Raw genomic sequence first — 19,723 nt, forward strand, 5'->3', positions numbered from 1 at the left:
GGCTTGTAGATTTGTGGCCGATAAGGCTCGCTTGTGGATGAGCTCCAGTTCAGAGACCTTCTGGAGAGCTTTTACTATGCTTTGGGCCTTTTCTTTCTTGATTCGGGACCCGTGTTTAATAAAAATACCTCGTAGGACACATTTCAATGCTTCCCACTTATATGTGGGGGCTGTGTCATCTACTGAGTGGTCCTCCATGAACCTAGTAATAGAGGTCTGAATATCAGTAACACAAAGCTCATCCAGTAGCAACGACTCATTCAGCCGCCACGACCCTTTAGGAGCCGAAAGAGAGGGGATCTCTATTGTGCAATACACCGGCGCGTGGTCTGACCACAATATATTATCCATTCCCGTATGTTGGATCCATGGGAGAGCGCTATGTTGAATTAGTATGTAGTCAAGACGACTATAAGAGTCCTGAGTGTGTGAATAAAAACTATAGTCTCTGTCCGAGGGATGCTGTATTCTCCAGGTATCAAACAATTGAATGCGCAGTAGAGCTTTTTTGATCCGTTTAATGGTGGTGTATGCAATACTAGATTTCCCTTTGGAATTATCTAATGTGGGGTCGAGGGTGACATTTAGGTCGCCACATAAAATCACCGTGCCCTGTAGCAAGGGGATCGCGACGTCAATCAGACGGGAAACAAAGCTGTCCTGTTTTTGATTTGGGGCGTAAGCATTAATTATTGTGAAAATGTGGGTTCCCACCCTCAGTGAGAGTATAATATATCTTCCAAGACTATCTGTCGTGCACTTTAAGATTTGATGTGGGAGGGATTTATGGATGGCTATTGCCACGCCTTTAGAACGGGAGTCTGGGTTGTCTGAGGATACCCATGTCTGGTAATATTTATTTTTAAGAATAGGGGCATGTCCTTGTTTGAAGTGTGTCTCCTGGAGGCACGCTATTCTCACCTTCCGTTTATGAAGATGATACAGTATCTGTGTCCTTTTCTCCGGAACATTGAGGCCCCTGGCATTGAAAGAAGCAATGGTTAGGTCCGCCATCTATAAAAGAGTAGTACATTAGAGATATATAAGAGAGGGTATCGAACACTATCAGCCCGGCCGCCGAGAATAGAAAGAAGGGAAAGCTGGAGGCAAGTAGGATAAAGTGGGGAGAAGAGGAAAAGAGTAACGAAAACAAGGAGAACATCAGGCAAAAAAAACCTTGCACAGTAAACTAAATCCGAACAATTGTTCCTAGGGAACATATCCGCCTGATCTAGGCAGGACAGAGGATCCCGACCTATTTGGGGAAAAAGGATGTCAGACATAGCCAAGCCGAGCGCCATGCATGCAAGAAAAACATTAAAGATAACCACAGGAACCGGCAACAATATCAAATATTCATGCAGTACGGGCGATGAATAAACTTAAAGGCAGCATACATTCCGCCACTGAGCACATCTATATCGGTCACCGGGGACGGCCCATCCCCCGACCCCGCCTTTCTCTCGGGGGCAGCCCCCTGCCGGACACAGGAGGTGTGGACCGTCCAGAAGAGGCCGGCCGTCCCCTAGGTACCCACTGCTGGAGTAGGGTAGTCGGCCAGGTTGCAATAGGGATTGTAGGTAGATTCAGGCTCTTAGTAAAAGCCGGGAGGTCTTCTGGGGATCGCAAGACCATCCATCGGGAGTCCTTCCGCACCGACAGGGAGAACGGAAATCCCCATCGAAACGGTAGACCCCTCTCCTTCAAGGCATCAAGAAGGGGCTTAAGGGTCGCACGTTGGGCCAGGGTGTGGCGTGAGAGATCCGGCATTATGCGTATGGTAGAGCCATTAAACGACAAGTTTTGTTTCCCCCTAGCTGCTTGTAGGATGGCCTCTTTTACAGCGAAAAAATGCACTCTGCACACGATATCCCTCGGGCGGGGGTCATCTGGATCCGGGGGACGTAGGGCTCTATGGGCTCTATCGAGCTCGAGGGGAGCCCCTGGTGGCCTCTTTAGCAGATTGTTAAAGATAGAGCGGAGAGCAGTAGGTATATCAGAAGCGGCAATAGATTCCGGGATACCTCTAATACGTAAATTGTTCCGTCTGTTTCTATTCTCTAAGTCGTCTACATGTTGTTGAAGGGCAAATAGTTGCTTGGATTGGTTTTCTACAGTCTCTTGAATAGATTGAATAGACGTCTGAGAATTTGATTGTTGCTCTGTCAGGGTGTCGACCCTGTGAGTAAGTGAGGAAAGATCTTGTCGTAGTTGGATAAACTCTTGTTTACATTCCGCCACCACTTGATTAGCCAGTGCTGCAATGTCGTTCTTGGTGGGGATCGCTTGCAACAGTGACCGTAGGTCTGCCAGGGAGGCCGGGCGGTCCTCGCCCATCGAGGTGGCAGCACAAGACGTATTGGGGTATGAATAGAAAGAGTCCTGTATAGCTGGACCGTATATTAGTGTTTGCGTTTGCGTGCTTTGGGGGTTTTTCATATCGTCCCATATTAGTGGCATGGATGTATGGCGCATTGGGGGTGTTCCCAATGCCCTGGGCCCTCCATCCCTGGGAATCAAAATGCCCTTTTCTCTGTCCGAGACTGTCGGGCTCTCAGCCCAGGAAGATCCAGTGGACCATCGATCTGGAGAGGGAGGGGTTGCTTCCCTCTGAGGTGTCCCCCAGGATTCGTTGGCAGCTACCCAGGATTCAGGTGGCTCCCCTGCATTTCCAACTTCCCCTGCAGGTCTTTTAACCCCTGGTGCATACGCCTGGCTGGTTACTTTACCTCCCTCTCTGGTAGGAGTCCCGCTCCCCAAGCCCTCCCGCGGTCCCTGTACCTGGGTCCTTTCTCCCAGCAGTCCTTCTGGGCATATCGCTGCTCCCTCCTTTCCTCTGGCTGCCGGGCCAGTGTATGCAGACAGGGGCAGCAGTGCCTGCAGCGCGGCTTCCCTGTGCAGCGCCTGCTTCTCCCGTGCCCGGGCCTGCCACGGTGATGCATCTTCTGGGCCCGAGCACACGTGCACTCCGTGCACGCACGCCACATTACTCTCCGCTCCCCTGATGCCGGCCGCCGGTGAGTCATCCGGATTACCCGGCTCCAGCAGAGATGTCGCGGGGCGTGAGGCAGGTAAAACGCCTGCTGCGGTCGACCCATCTTCCCTTCCCGGTCTGCTGGATGGCGTCTCCATGGCGCGGCCGCCATCTTGGAATGGCGCCGCAGATGATGCCGCTTCCTCCACCGCAGGGGGTCCACTGATTCCCGCCGTCCCCGGGTGTTCTTTGGAGGGTCCATCCTTGTCATGTGGGGACCCTGCCGCCTCACCCCTTCTCTGGGTCTTCGGGCCCATCGCCCCAGCGGACACCGGTGCAGGGGCCCCTTCAGGCTGTAGTTCTCTCCCAGGCTGAGAGGCAGTCCCAGGCTCCCGGGAACGGGTGAGGTACACCCCAATCGTGCCCTGAGATGCAGGAAGTTGCCCTGAGGTGTTGGGCTTGTTTTTCTTGGTGGATTTGCCCATTATATATATAGTAAACCGGCCCTTTGGATGGATATTTAGAGGAGCTCTAACAAGCAGCTTCCTCACTCGGCCATGTCCAGCTCCGCCCCCCCTTTTATTTGTTTTTTAACTAGTTAAATAAATAATTTAAAAAAAACAACGTGCGGTCCCCCCAATTTTGATACCCAGCCAAGATAAAGCCCGAAAACTGGGGGCTGGTATTGTCAGACTGGGGAGGGTTTTTTGTATTTTATTCCAAATAAAGGATTTTTTTGGTGTTTGTGTTTATTTACTTTCAGTTACAGATTAGTGATGCGGTGTCTCAGACACCTGCCATTACTAATCTAGGACTTAGTGGCTGCTGTGGGCTGCCATTAACTCCCTCATTACTCCGAATGCCACCACACCAGGACTGTCGGGAAGAGCCTGGTAAAGCGCCTGGCTTGTCGCATCTAATTTTTAGGCTGGGGGATGGCCCAATAATAATAATAATATTTGTTCATTACATACTTGTTCTTTACATACAATGGCAGCATTGTCCCCATAGGGAACTTAGATTGTAAGCCCCAATCAGTATATTTTTGGATTGTGGGAAGAAACCGGAGTATCCGGAGGAAACCCACGCAAACACAGGGAGAACATACAAACTCCTTGCAGATGGTGTTCTTAGTGGGATTTGAACACAGGACCCCAGCGCTGCAAGATTGCAGTGCTAACCACTGAGCCACCATAAGCATGGACCTCCCCAGTTTGCGAATAGCAGCTCCCAGCTGTTGAGCTTTATCTTGGCTGGGTATCAAAATTTTAGCTCCCAGCTGTTGAGCTTTATCTTGGCTGGGTATCAAAATTTTACAGTCCAGGTCCGCTCATCACTAATCTGGACTTTTTGGCTTTGGTAAATAATTGCATTCTCCATAAATTAAAATTTTGAAGCATCTTTTCTTATAACTCCTCATTGTTGCATTCTTCTGTGTTTTTTCTTGAGTATGTATGAATAAATGGACTACTTTATTCTTTTTATCAGTGAGTAGTATCCCTGTGCACGTCTGTTAGTGCCCCTTCTGTGCTGACAGTGTCGCTATATGTGGGGACACCCACTGTTACTGAGAGAAGTTGTGCTACGATGATTACGGGATAGCGGGAACTGGAGCTCCTTAGCTGACCCTCAAGCTTGGGGGCCCTATGCTATCCCTAACCTCAGGGATTCTCCTAATGGTGCAGAGGCCTGAGTCTCCTTCCTAGCTCTTCTCCTGACCAGTCCTGATCTTATTCCCTCTCCTCCTCACCCCAGGAAGGGACGGGAGTGTGTTGAAAACCACAGAAACAGAAAGACAGGGGGAACCAAAACTCTGTTAGGACTTGTTCGCATGTAAATGCTGAATATTCTGCAGCAATTTGACAGCCCATGTGCTCTTCAAATCGCTGCAGAAACACTGCATAATGGATGCAGTGTTTCAGAAAAAAAAAAGCCGATTTCATGCGCTATGGCTGCTGCCCCCACCATAGACAGAGTTGGAGCTGCATCCAAAGTGCAGTAATTAATAGACATGCTGCTTTTATTAACGCACGGATTGGGTCAAAATTTTAGCACCCAAATCACTACTTTCAAAAAAGCAACGTGCGCACATATCATGCACAATCTACATAGATTGTCCTGGGGACGCAGGACGCATGCATTTACGCTGCAGTGCAATACGCAGCGTAAATGCATGTAATTACGCAACGTGCGCATGAGCCCTTACTCAGCACACGCACAGAGGACAATAAGAGATTAGGATGAAAACAAAAGCATTAAGGAAGTACAAAACAGGTGTATACTCCACAACTACACCAAGCAAAATCAACACTTTCACCAGAAAGTCTGGTACAACAAAGCTCACAGGCTAACACAGGATAACCTATAGTTGGCATGGGTAGAAGACCTCATCAAGCATAAATAGGAAGGGAGTAGATGTGATTGGCTTCCGCATCACATGTGATTATAGGGGCCTAATTAACAGACTAGCACAGATTAACTCTTGCTAGCCTGCCTATGCATGAGCTCACAGCACGTTGACTCCTGAGTCTGCCTGTGTTGATTCCAGACACCAGAGAGACCATTGGGTGAAGTGTTAGAATCTACAATGTGAACAGAGCTCAATGCCATGACAGTTGGCGAAGTTTGTGCAAAACTCTGTGTAACAAGTTGTCAGTTTATTCATTGTGATATTACCTAAGGTTTTATTAGCTGAGATTTTGATAGCAGCTGAGATGATATTTTATATATGTATTGTATAGAGTAACAAAATGATACAGATTATGATAATCATTGATGATAAGTATCAGTTAATGGGGATTTGAATTGTTTGGTTAATATTAGTGTCTACATTGTTTGACAGGTTGTCAGTGCGAAGTTGGAGGATCGATCAGTCATCTCTGTGATGAGTCCACAGGAAAATGTATATGCAGAAATAATATTGAAGGCCAGAAGTGTAACCAGTACGTATATATTTACACCTAATCCACCAGATTATATTATATAAAGTGATAGTGATACATGACAGTACTTATTAATGTTTTGTTAAACTTTTTCACTTTTCTTAATTGGAATTTAAAAAAATAGGAATACTGAAATGTATAACTGTCAATGAGGGCTTGTGCACACTGTTATTGAGCCTGTCCAACTTGTCATTACAGAGGCACATTGCTTGTATGGGAGAATTGCTCTATACATACCATCTCTGATGCAGTGTGCCATGATTTTTTTTTTCCATGAGAAAGACTTTGAAGTGTTTGTACATGAACCAACTGGTATAAGGCTGTGTCCGCACTTTGCGTCGTCGTAGTTGCAGTTCTAAACGCATCCTCTGGCATAAATTGATTTTGCCAAAGTTGCTTTTGAGCCCAGAAACGCGATAAATACGCATGCGTTTTTACTGCGTTTTAGCCACGTTTTTAGCGCTTTTTACATGCTTTTCCATTACTTAAAGACAGATGCGTTTTGAACATAAAGACACTGCTAAATAAAGTTTAAACAGTCAAACACTATGAAAAAAGGGAAAAAAAATGAAAACAAATATAATTAATTAAATCATAACGAAATTAGTTATATTTAATATAATTATAGCGGTTTTATACTATTTAGCGGTAAAATAACAATAAAATAATATTTTTCATTCATTTAATTGTCGGACTATGTGTGTGTGTAAAGGGACATATCATTCCATTATTTTGATGTAAGAAACGCATTTGTTTATGTAGTCCAAAACGCATTCTTTCTGCAGCCAAAAAGCATGTAAAACGCTGGAATTTTGATGTTCTTGCTTTTTACAACTTCTCATTGACTTCAATGTTAGCAAAACGCAGCCCAAATGGCAAAAACAACTGACATGCTGCTTCTTTGAATGCAGAGTTTTTGCCCAAAATTATGCAAATTAAATGCAGCGTTTTGAACTGCAAAGTGCGGGCAACAAATTGTTACGTCACCGCCGGAGTCTGCTCCAGCGACTTCTGCTCCGATCGCCAGGCGACGCCGTGTTCCTGCCGTGGATGGTGCTGGTGATGGGAGAGGAGTCGATGCCAGCGGCACCGGTGGGCGCAGGCTCCGATCATCCACTGGGCTGGGTTATCTTGGGATCTGCAGTACCGCTGGCTGACTGTGGGTGCCATGTGTCTTCCAGCTGAAGTTGCCAGCGTTCAGCTACAGCCAATGGGAAGACACCACACCCTTCTTATTCCCCCTCCTGTCACATGACCACTGCCAGAGATAGCTCTGATTTTTTTGGCTCCTGTTACGTCCTATTCTGTTGGTGATTCCTGTGTGTTGACTTCTGCGTGTTTTCTGACTACCCTCATGCCTACTGTTTTTGTACCTCACTGCCCGATCCGGATTTGACCTCTGCTACGTTTTCTGATTATGTTCTTGCCTACCGATTCTGTCCCTGTTCTGCTATTTCTGGTTTGACCCTGCCTGACTACTACTCTCTCGGACTGCAGCCTTCCACAGGTAGTGATCTCCAGGGCCCTGTGTAATTCCAAATCCCTGTATAGGGGTTAAAGGGTTTCAGGGTTCTGGGGGTCCTGCTTGGTGAGTGGCTTCCCTCTAGCCTCCCCTTTACAGCTCATCTGAGTCTGTGATCCAGGCAGGCGTTACACAAATCCACTTTTCCTATAGACTTTGCAGGACAATCAAAACGCATGCATTTTGGCATGAAAATGCTGCAGTTCAAAACACTGCAGAAAAGCAGGTGAAACGCAAAGTGCGGACACAGTCTAAGAAGGGAATGGTAGAGATGACATGAACCTGTATGGGTGCACTATTACAGCTCCATGCAAAAAGAGTAAAGTCAAGTCTTTAAACAACCTCAGGACAGAATTAAACATGGGGTTGTTTTTATACAAACCCAAAAAAGGATGTAGTGATATATCTTGTTCCAGACAAAAAGGACTGATCAGCTCAGACCACAAACTCTATGTGATACTGGTCTATTCTTGTATTATTTGTATGGTTGGCTGGATTGTGCCGCACTTATTCTGTGTATTATGTTTTAATATAGTTTGAGTGTAAGGTCTATATATCAAAAATAGCAACAAATTATTTTAACCATTAAATGTATCTCTGTTCTCCAAGGCCCAAACAAAACTATTACTTCCCTGATCTACATCAAATGAAGTCTGAAATTGAGGATGGCACGACTGCTAATGGAAGATCTGTTCGCTTTGGATATAACTCTCAAGAGTTTCCAGGATTCAGCTGGAGGGGATATGCGCAGATGTCTTCCATACAAGTAAGAGAGTTTTACTAAGCCATCTTTAATGATTTTACCCTAATCTAAGGCTTTTTTTTACATTTTTGAACTGTATTAGATCTTTAGGGCTCATGCATATGGCTTACCTTACACTCTGGTTTGTAAACATCCCTAATAAAGCTATTATACAGTCATGGCCAAAAGTGTTGGTAGCCTTGAAATTCTTCCAGAAAATTAAGTATTTCTCCCAGAAAATTATTGCAATTACACGTGTTTTGTCATACACATGATTATTTCCTTTGTATGTATTGGAACAACCCAAAAAAAAAAACAGAGGAAAAAAAGACAGTTTGGACATACTGTAATTTCACACAAAATCCCGAAATGGGCGGGACAAAATTGTTGCCATTTTTCCAAAAATGTTGGTAAACAACTTTGTTTCAAGCATGTGAACAGTCTGAGGACTTGAGAACCAAAAATGAAAAATGTCAACAATCTGAAGGTTAAAAGTCCATCTCCAGAGATCTTGATGTCCCTTTGTCCACGGTGCACAACATAATCAAGAAGTGTACAACCCATAACACTGTAGCTAATCTCACTGGACATGGACAGCAGAGAAAATTTGATGAAAGGTTTCAACACAGGATAGTTTGTATGGGGGATAAGCAGCAAAAATCAAGTTCCAAACAAGTTCAAGCTATCCTGCAGGCTCAGGGTGCATTACTGTCAACGTGAACTATCGATCAACGTTTTAAATGAAATGAGTCGCTATGGCAGGAGACCTAGGAGGACCCCACTGCTGACACAGAAACATAAAAAATAGACTGCAGTTTACCAAAATGTATGTATGCCAAAACCCTTCTGGGAAAACGTCTTGTGGACAGAGGAAACTAATATGGAACTTTTTGGTAAAGCACATCATTCTATTGTTTACCTACAGTGAAATATGGGGGAGGTTAAAAGTGTTTTGGGGTTGTTTTGCTGCCTTTGGCACTGGGTGTCTTGGCTGTGTATAAGGCATCGTGAAATCTGAAGATTATCAAAGTTTATTGGGTCAGTATGTAGTGCCAAGTGTCAGAAAGCTGGGTTTGCATCCTTGGTCATGGGTCCTTCCAGCAAGACAATGACCCCAGATATACTTCAGGAACCCCCCAGAAGTGGGTGGAAAGAAAGTGCTGGAGAGTTCTGGAGTGGCAGGAATGATTCCAGATCTAATGAAATAAGTAGGATCAAAAAAACACCGCTGTATAATAAAACAAAGTCATATTTATTGCAACATCGTCCAATAAGATGATACACCACTCATAAAGAATCTGATCAAGCTTCTAGCTAAACATGAGTCATACATGGAAAAAACAACATGACCTCATGTACCTCTGAATAAAGATAATACCAGCACCTTCATCACGATACTGACACGCCAGTGGGGATAAACTCTCCTGGAGCAAACAGAAATGGGACAGTGATCAGGGCACCATTCAGTTTTATTTGCAAACATCTAAATAACGTTTTATGTCCATTTCCTGTCTTGTGATTTGTTTCTTAACCTTTTCGCACCAGAGCCTGTTTTTGCCTTCGTGACCGGACCAATTTTTTTATTTCTGACCAGTGTCACTTTGACAGGTTATAACTCTAAAACGCTTCAATGGATCCCGTCAATTCTGAGATTGTTTTTTTATGACATATTGTACTTCAAGATAGTGGAAAAATTAAGACAATATATTTTGTGTTTTTTTGTGACAATATCGAAAATTTGGTAAAAAGTTAGAAAATTTTGCAATTTTCAATTTTTTTATTTTTATGCCCTTAATCCAGAGGGTTATGTCCCACAAAATAGTTAATAAAAAACATTTCCCACATGCCTACTTTACATCCGCGCAATTTTGGAAACATAACTTTTTTTTGTTAGGAAGTTATAAGGGGTCAAAGTTCATCAGCAATTTCTCATTTTTCCAACAAAATTTCCCAAATAATTTTTTTAGGGACCATACCCTATTTTTAGTGACTTTGAGGGGCCTAAGTGACAGAAAATACCCAAAAGTGACACCATTCTGAAAACTACACCCCTCACACTGGTCAAAATCATATCCAAGAAGTTTATTAACCCTTCCAGTTCTTAACAGGAACTAAAGCAATATGGAAGGGAAAAATGAAAATTTTACTTTTTCCCACAAAAATGTAACTTTAGCCACAAATCTTTAATTTAAAACCGACGAGCCATTTTATTACTTTTTAGATTTTTATATATATAATGTACTCAACAGTACGCTACTAACTGATTGACGCTACTGACAGATTAACACTACTGATTGATAAAAATTTATTTTTGATCAATTTTTAATCTTTATATATTACTAAATTATTTATCTAACTTATCTAATCAACTTATATTATACTAAACTATACTTTATTCTATACTACACTATACTGTATATATTCTATACTATACTGTATTCTTACTATACTATACTGTATTCTATAATGTATTCTATACTATACTGTATTATATACTGTATTCTATACTACACTATACTGTATTCTATACTATACTGTAATCTATACTGTATTCTATACTATACTGTATTATATACTGTATTATATACTACACTATACTGTATTCTATACTATACTACACTATACTGTATTCTATACTATACTGTATTCTATTCTATACTATACTACACTATACTGTATTCTATACTATACTGTATTCTATTCTATACTATACTACACTATACTGTATTCTATGCTATACTATACTGAACATCTACCCTATCTAACCCTATATGCTGCCTAACTGGGAAAAGGGGGAATTGATTTCTATAGATGTAATATGTGGGTTTTTTTACTGTGTGAAAAATCGCTGACTGACAGAGCTCCTGTCAGCAGCACTTGTCACACTGTTTCTCCTCAGATCAGTCACACACGGAGGATCTGAGGTTAAGCAGTGTTTTATACCGGCAGATTGCCCAGGCAAGTTTGTAACTACAACAAACTTTCCCAGCGATCGTTTTCATTGGTTAGCGCGGCGCTGACGTCACCAGGACCTGAACCAATCAGATCCTGGTGAGGTCAGGGGTCGCAGCTAGCGTCCTGCACCGGAATCCCGGCGCTTACAGGTACCATACGGTCACGATCGCTGCAAAACCGCGGACCGTTCATAAACGTTGGCGCTGCACAAAGCCCAGCAAGCGCCGACGTTTATATACCGTCCGCGGTCGGGAAGAGGTTAATATCGAAGCTGCATTTTTCTGTCCTGTCCAAAGAAAAACAGTATCTAGACGTATACACATTTCAGGAGGATGGCAGAGAATCCGTACAAGCATAAGCATTTCTATTGACTCTTGTTGAAATAGGATACAATTTTCTACTCTAAAGGCCCCATTACACGCATTGATTTATCTGACGATATGTCGTCGGGGTCACGGATTCTGTGACGCACATCCGGCATTGTTAGCGACGTCGTTGCGTGTGACACCTACGAGCTACTCCGAACGATCGCAAATAGGATGAAAATCGCGGATCGTTGACACGTCGTTCATTTTTGAAAAAATTGTTCGTTTTGGGGAAGCAGCTGACATATTGCTCCGTTTGACACCCTGCCAACGTCGAACAACATTCAAACGATTGCCTGGGTCCAACAATATATCGCTGATCGCTGATGCGTCGATTTTGAGATCGTTACGTGTGACAGCAAATAAACGACCAATAAGCTATACCGGCAAATCGTAAATACGATCTGGGCGTGTCACGTCGCACATGCGATCTCATGATAAATCGACGCGTGTAACGGGGCCTTTAGTAGTAAAAAAGGACTGTCAATGTCATGGAGCTTTGTAATAGAAAAACTGAGCTATATAGGAATATGAAGAAATTAATTGCTGCAAATCGTAAAATCATATTCGGTGTTTTGTGAGCCCATGGAAGGATTTGGTAATCATATCTGTCTCCTCTTCTGCTTTGTCTCCTTTCTGCCAGGCCTGGCTCTGCTTGTCTGCAGCTTGTGTTTCCTTCTTTCATCTTCTTAATGTGCTCTGCTCATTTTCCTAAATGTCTTTAAAGGAATTATTTAGTTACTCTGTGCTTTCTTCTTCCGATGCTTCCATTGTCTACCAGAGGATTTGTAAGTTTTGAGGCTAAAGATATTTTTTTCTTGAATAAATAGTTGTTGTTCGGCTTCAAGTATCGTAACTGTCCCTGAGAAAAAATTGCACATAGCCCGACATTTTATACAGTTGTTATATACAGCTTAATGACTCTTGGAGGTCACTTTGTTCTGTCGATTCAGGTGTGTCTTAGCTTCAGGTGACATGAGAAGTTGACATCACTGGCGGTATTTGACACCTACTCATTGGTAGATCATGGAGCTCCAACCTGAATGGACACAATATTCAGAAGATCGCTGGGGTTCCAGTTCAATCAATATGAAATCTGAAAAGTTTTTATAGAAGTTGCCCAGGATTGTTCAATTGACGGTCTGGCTGTAGTGTAGATCAGACACGCAAACACGCGGCCCTATGCCAGGGGTCGGCGCCGGCAGGACTTTACTACAGTTGAATCATTTGCAGTGACACGCAGAGACGTTGTCTGCACTATACCAATGGCTGCCGCCCGCCAATCAGATGCAATGAGGTAAGGTCGCTGTATGACGTCATCTCCTTGCATCTGATTGGCCGGCATCAACTGTTGGTATAGTGCAGACAGCTCTTCTACGTGTTACCGCAAATGATTCAGCTGTAGTAAAGTCCTGCTGGCGCCGACCCCCGGCATGGGGCAGCAACAAGCAGGTACAGTATGTACCCACGATCAGTATCCGCTGTGTCCTGGACGCGTCGGGTTCTGACCTACGGGGCCGCTATTCTCCTCCGCAGGAGTCAGCAGCTGCCCGTGCCTGCGATCAGGGTTCGGAGCGCTGCGGCATCCTCACTGTGTTCTCCCTAGGGAGGGCGCATGCAACTCCTCAGCAAACAATTGACATGATGCAGCCTCTGAAAGCCGCACCGCGGGTCAGTGTTTGCTGCAGGCCGCACACGCACAGTGGGCATGGAATTTCTAGAAAGCCCATTCACTCTGCTTGGACTGTACAACACAGCGTTTTGGACACATCAAAAACATGCTACATCCAAAACTCTGCAAACACTGATCGTGGGCACACAGCCTAATAAAAGGGAATGGAGGAAAGGTGAGGAGATTTTTTTTTTTGCGTATTACTAAAGGATGGGCATAATACTACAGGGCACATGGATGGGCACAATACTACAGGGCACAAGGATGGGCACAATACTACAAGGATGAGCACAATACTACCTGGCACAATACTACAGGGCACAAGGATGGGCACAATACTACAAGGATGAGCACAATACTACAGGGCACAATACTACATGGCACAAGGATGGTCACAATGCTACAAGTATGAGAACAATACTACTAGGCACAAGGATGGGCACAATACTGCAGGGCAAAAGGATGGGCACAATACTACAAGGATGAGCACAATACTGCAGGGCACAATACTACAGGGCACAAGGATGGGCACAATGCTACAAGGATGAGCCCAATACTACAAGGATATGCACAATACTGCAGGGCAAAATGCTACAGGGCACAAGGATGGGCACAATGCTACAGGGCACAAGGATGGGCACAATGCTACAAGGATAAGCACAATACTACTGGGCACAATACTACAGGGCACAAGGATGGTCACAATGCTACAGGGATGAGCACAATACTCCTGGGTACAATACTACAGGGCACAAGGATGGGCATAATACTACAAGGATGAGAACAATACTACTGGGCACAACACTACAGGGCACAAGGATGGTCACAATGCTACAAGAATAAGCACAATATTACTAGGCACAATACTACAGGGCACAAGGATGGGCATAATAATAATACAGCGCACAAGGATGGGCACAATACTAAAGGGCACAAAGTTGGAAATAATACTACAGGATGTGCACAATACTACAGGGCACAAGGATGGGCACAATACCACAAGATGAGCACAATACTACAAGGATGAGCATCTTACTACAGGGCACACGGGTGGGGGACATTACTGCAAGATGTTGGCTAAAGAAGGGAATTTTGTTTACTTACCGTAAATTCCTTTTCTTCTAGCTCCTATTGGGAGACCCAGACAATTGGGTGTATAGCTTCTGCCTCCGGAGGCCACACAAAGTATTACACTTTAAAAAGTGTAACCCCTCCCCTCTGCCTATACACCCTCCCGTGCATCACGGGCTCCTCAGTTTTGGTGCAAAAGCAGGAAGGAGGAAACTTATAAATTGGTCTAAGGTAAATTCAATCCGAAGGATGTTCAGAGAACTGAAAACCATGAACCAAAAGAACAATTCAACATGAACAACATGTGTACACAAAAGAACAACCAGCCCGAAGGGAACAGGGGCGGGTGCTGGGTCTCCCAATAGGAGCTAGAAGAAAAGGAATTTACGGTAAGTAAACAAAATTCCCTTCTTCTTTGTCGCTCCATTGGGAGACCCAGACAATTGGGACGTCCAAAAGCAGTCCCTGGGTGGGTAAAAGAATACCTCGATAAAAAGAGCCGAAAACGGCCCCCTCTTACAGGTGGGCAACCGCCGCTTGAAGGACTCGCCTACCTAGACTGGCGTCTGCCGAAGCATAGGTATGCACCTGATAGTGTTTCGTGAAAGTGTGCAGACTAGACCAGGTAGCTGCCTGACACACCTGCTGAGCCGTAGCCCGGTGCCGCAATGCCCAGGACGCACCCACGGCTCTGGTAGAAGGGGCTTTCAGCCCTGAAGGAATCGGAAGCCCAGAAGAACGGTAGGCTTCAAGAATCGGTTCCTTGATCCACCGAGCCAAGGTTGACTTGGAAGCCTGCGAACCCTTACGCTGGCCAGCGACAAGGACAAAGAGCGCATCTGAACGGCGCAGGAGTGCCGTGCGAGACACGTAGAACCGGAGTGCCCTCACTAGATCTAATGAGTGCAAATCCTTTTCACATTTGTGAATTGGATTAGGGCAAAATGAAGGTAAGGAGATATCCTGATTGAGATGAAAAGGGGATACCACCTTAGGGAGAAATTCCGGGACAGGACGCAGAACCACCTTATCCTGGTGAAAAACCAGGAAGGGGGCTTTGCATGACAGCGCTGCAAGCTCCGACACTCTTCGGAGTGATGTAACTGCCACTAGAAATGCCACCTTCTGCGAAAGACGTGATAAAGAAACATCCCGCAGTGGCTCGAAAGGTGGTTTCTGAAGAGCCGTTAGCACCCTGTTAAGGTCCCAGGGTTCCAGCGGACGCTTGTATGGTGGGACTATGTGGCAAACTCCCTGCAGGAACGTGCGGACCTGCGGAAGCCTGGCCAGGCGCTTTTGAAAAAATACAGAGAGCGCCGATACTTGTCCCGTGACAAACCCTTGTCCATTCCGGATTGAAGGAATGAAAGAAAAGTGGGTAAGGCAAACGGCCAGGGAGAAAAACCATTATCAGAGCACCAGGATAAGAAGATCCGCCAAGATCTGTAATAGATCTTGGCGGACGTTGGTTTCCTGGCCTGTCTCATAGTGGCAATGACATCCTGAGATAATCCTGAAGACGCTAGGAGCCAGGACTCAATGGCCACACAGTCAGGTTGAGGGCCACAGAATTCAGATGGAAAAACGGCCCTTGTGACAGCACGTCTGGGCGGTCTGGAAGCGCCCACGGTTGACCCACCGTGAGATGCCACAGATCCGGGTACCACGATCGCCTCGGCCAATCTGGAGCGACGAGAATGGCGCGACGACAGTCGGACCTGATCTTGCGTAACACTCTGGGCAGCATCGCCAGAGGAGGAAACACATAAGGCAGTCGAAACTGCGACCAATCCTGAACTAATGCGTCCGCCGCCAGAGCTCTGTGATCCTGAGACCGTGCCATGAAGGCCGGGACCTTGTTGTTGTGTCGTGACGCCATGAGATCGACGTCCGGCGTTCCCCAGCGGCGACAGATCTCTCGAAACACGTCTGGGTGAAGAGACCATTCCCCCGCGTCCATGCCCTGACGACTGAGAAAATCTGCTTCCCAGTTTTCTACGCCCGGGATGTACACTGCGGAGATCGTGGAGGCTGTGGCTTCCACCCACTGCAGAATCCGCCTGACCTCCTGGAAGGCCTGACGACTGCGCGTGCCTCCCTGATGGTTGATGTATGCGACGGCCGTGGCGTTGTCCGACTGTATACGGATCTGTCTGCCCTCCAGCCACCAATGGAAGGCCAATAAGGCTAGGTACACCGCCCTTATCTCCAGAACATTGATCTGAAGGGAGGACTCTACCGGAGTCCAGGTTCCCTGAGCCCTGTGGTGGCGGAAAACCGCTCCCCACCCTGACAGGCTCGCGTCCGTGGTGACCACAGCCCAGGTTGGGGGTAGGAAGGATCTTCCTTGCGATAGAGAATTGGGACGGAGCCACCACTGAAGAGACGTCTTGGTTGCAAGGGACAGAGAGACGTTCCTGTCGAGGGAAGTCGACCTCCTGTCCCATTTGCGGAGAATGTCCCATTGGAGTGGCCGCAGATGGAATTGCGCGAACTGCACTGCCTCCATCGCTGCCACCATCTTCCCCAGGAAGTGCATGAGGCGCCTCAGGGGGTATGACTGACCCCGAAGAAGAGATTGTATCCCTGCCTGCAGGGACAGCTGTTTGTCCAGCGGTAGCTTGACTACCGCTGACTGTGTATGAAACTCCATTCCGAGGTAAGTCAGTGATTGAGTCGGTGTCAACTGGGATTTTGGGAAGTTGATTATCCACCCGAACTGCTGGAGAGTCGCCAGAGCGTCTGTAAGGCTGTGTTGACACGCCGCCCGAGAAGGTGCCCTGACTAGGAGATCGTCTAAGTAGGGAATCACCGAGTGGCCCTGAGAATGTAGGACCGCCACTACGGATGCCATGACTTTGGTGAACACCCGTGGGGCTGTTGCCAGGCCGAAAGGCAATGCCACGAACTGAAGGTGCTCGTTTCCGATGGCGAAACGCAAGAAGCGTTGATGTGCGGGTGCGATCGGCACATGGAGATAAGCATCCTTGATGTCGATCGATGCTAGGAAGTCTCCTTGTGACATCGAGGCGATGACCGAGCAGAGAGATTCCATCCGAAACCGTCTGGTGCTCACATGTCTGTTGAGCAATTTGAGGTCCAGAACGGGGCGGAATGATCCGTCCTTCTTTGGCACCACGAACAAGTTGGAGTAAAAGCCGCGACCATGTTCCTGAGGGGGAACCGGGATCACAACTCCCTCTGTTTTCAGAGTGGCCACTGCCTGAAAAAGTGCGTCGGCCCGAGCGGGGGGCGGAGAGGTTCTGAAGAAACGAGTCTGAGGACGAGAGCTGAACTCTATCCTGTAACCGTGAGACAGAATGTCTCTCACCCATCGGTCTTGAACATGTGGCCACCAGGCGTCGCAAAAGCGGGAGAGCCTGCCACCGACCGAGGATGCGGTTCGGGGATGCCGAGAGTCATGAGGAGGCCGCCTTGGAGGCAGTGCCTCCGGCGGCCTTTTGGGGGCGTGACTTAGACCGCCACGCATAGGAGTTCCTCTGGCCTTTCTCCGGCCTGTTGGACGAAGAGGACTGGGGCTTGGCGGAGGGACGAAAGGACCGAAACCTCGATTGAATTTTCAGTTGCTGAGGTCTCTTAGGTTTGGACTGGGGTAAGGAGGAGTCCTTTCCCTTGGATTCCTTAATAATCTCATCCAATCGTTCGCCAAACAATCGGTCACCAGAAAACGGCAAACCGGTTAAGAACCTCTTGGAGGCAGAGTCTGCCTTCCATTCGCGCAGCCACATGGCCCTGCAGACTGCCACAGAATTAGCGGATGCCACCGCTGTACGGCTAGCAGAGTCTAGGACTGCGTTCATGGCGTAGCAAGAAAAAGCTGTCACTTGAGAAGTCAGAGATGCAACCTGCGGAGCAGAATTACGTGTGACTGCATTAATCTCAGCCAGACAAGCTGAGATAGCTTGTAGTGCCCACACGGCTGCAAAGGCCGGGGCAAAAGAGGCGCCCGTGGCTTCAAAAATGGATTTCACCAGGAGCTCTATCTGCCTGTCAGTGGCATCCTTCAGCGATGAGCCATCTGCCACCGATACTACAGATCTAGCCGCCAATCTAGAGACTGGAGGATCCACCTTGGGACACTGAGCCCAACCCTTAACTACGTCAGAGGGGAAGGGGTAACGTGTGTCAGTAAGGCGCTTAGTAAAGCGCTTGTCCGGAACCGCTCTGGGCTTCTGGACAGCATCTCTGAAGTTAGAGTGATCGAAAAAAGCACTCCGTGTACGTTTGGGGAACCGAAACTGGTGTTTCTCCTGCTGAGAAGCCGACTCCTCTACAGGTGGAGGCGGGGGAGACAGATCTAACACCTGGTTAATGGACGAGATAAGATCATTAACTAAGGCGTCCCCTTCAGGTGTATCAAGATTGAGAGCAACGTCAGGTTCAGAGCCCTGAGCTGCGACGTCCGCCTCGTCCTCCAGAGAATCCTCGGGCTGGGAACCCGAACAGCGTGAAGAAGTCGGGGAAGATTCCCAGCGAGCCCGCTTAGTCGGTCTGGGACTGAGATCTGGGCAGGAGTCCTCCGCGTGGGACCTAGGGCCCAACCTGGGAGCGCGCTGCGGCGCGGACCGAGAGGGGCCTGGAGGCGACGAGCTAACGGGGACCGGGGCCTGTGTAAGGACCGGTCTGGACTGCAAAGCTTCTAGCAGCTTGGCAGACCATTTGTCCATAGACTGAGCCATGGATTGCGAAAGTGACTCAGAGAGTTTCTCAGCAAACGCAGCAAACTCTGTCCCTGCCGCCTGGACAGGGGGAGCAGGGGGGTCTACATGAGCCGAGGGGCCCACTAGTGACCGAGGCCCTGGCTGAGCAAGCGAAACAGGGGTTGAGCATTGCTCACAGTGAGGGTAGGTGGAACCCGCAGGCAACATAGCTGCACAAGAGGTACAGGTCGCAAAAAAACCCTGTGCCTTAGCACCTTTGCTCCTTGTGGACGACATGCTGTTGTCTCCTAGGAGAGTGATCACTGAGGGTATATGGGAAGGGGTATACAGCCCGACCGAACAGAAATATGTATATAAATACGTATCTATTCTGTCACCCTGGGGGGGGACCAGCACCGGGTGACCGGTGTGGCTTACCGACCGCTAAAAAGCGAGTGTGTGTCCTCCAGATTCCCTGCCTTAGGTCTCCCAGAGCTGCAGAGCTCTTCTCTGATAATCCTCCACCGGCAGAATGCCAAAAACATGGCTGCCGGAGCTCTCAGGGGAGGAGTGGAGCCGTGGGCGGTGCTAGAAAAGTGCGGGAATCTGGGGTCCCCACAGTGATCAGTAAGGGGGGAGGAAACATACAGGATGCTCCGGCCCTCACAGCCGACGTCAGGCCGGCCGTCCCGCCCTTACCCCTGACAGGCAGGCCCGGGGGCGGGATTTTAGCTACTAGGCCGCGATGAAGCCGGGGACTAAATTTAAGACTGCGGCCGACAAGCAGGCTCGGTCGGCGTGGAAGTCCGCCGGTCTTCC

General features: G+C 47.2%; 1 protein-coding gene across 1 annotated transcript in view; it reads left to right on the forward strand.

Annotated features, from left to right (window-relative positions):
* LAMA3 (laminin subunit alpha 3) overlaps window positions 1-19,723 on the forward strand; it is a 291,632-nt gene that overhangs the window by 94,765 nt on the left and 177,144 nt on the right. Inside the window, exons 16-17 of the mRNA XM_075353342.1 lie at window positions 5,817-5,916; window positions 8,048-8,204. Coding sequence (XP_075209457.1) covers window positions 5,817-5,916; window positions 8,048-8,204 — 257 coding nt within the window. The remainder of the gene's footprint in view (window positions 1-5,816; window positions 5,917-8,047; window positions 8,205-19,723) is intronic.

Source organism: Anomaloglossus baeobatrachus, chromosome 6, assembly GCF_048569485.1.
Source record: "Anomaloglossus baeobatrachus isolate aAnoBae1 chromosome 6, aAnoBae1.hap1, whole genome shotgun sequence".
NCBI classification, from domain to species: domain Eukaryota; kingdom Metazoa; phylum Chordata; class Amphibia; order Anura; family Aromobatidae; genus Anomaloglossus; species Anomaloglossus baeobatrachus.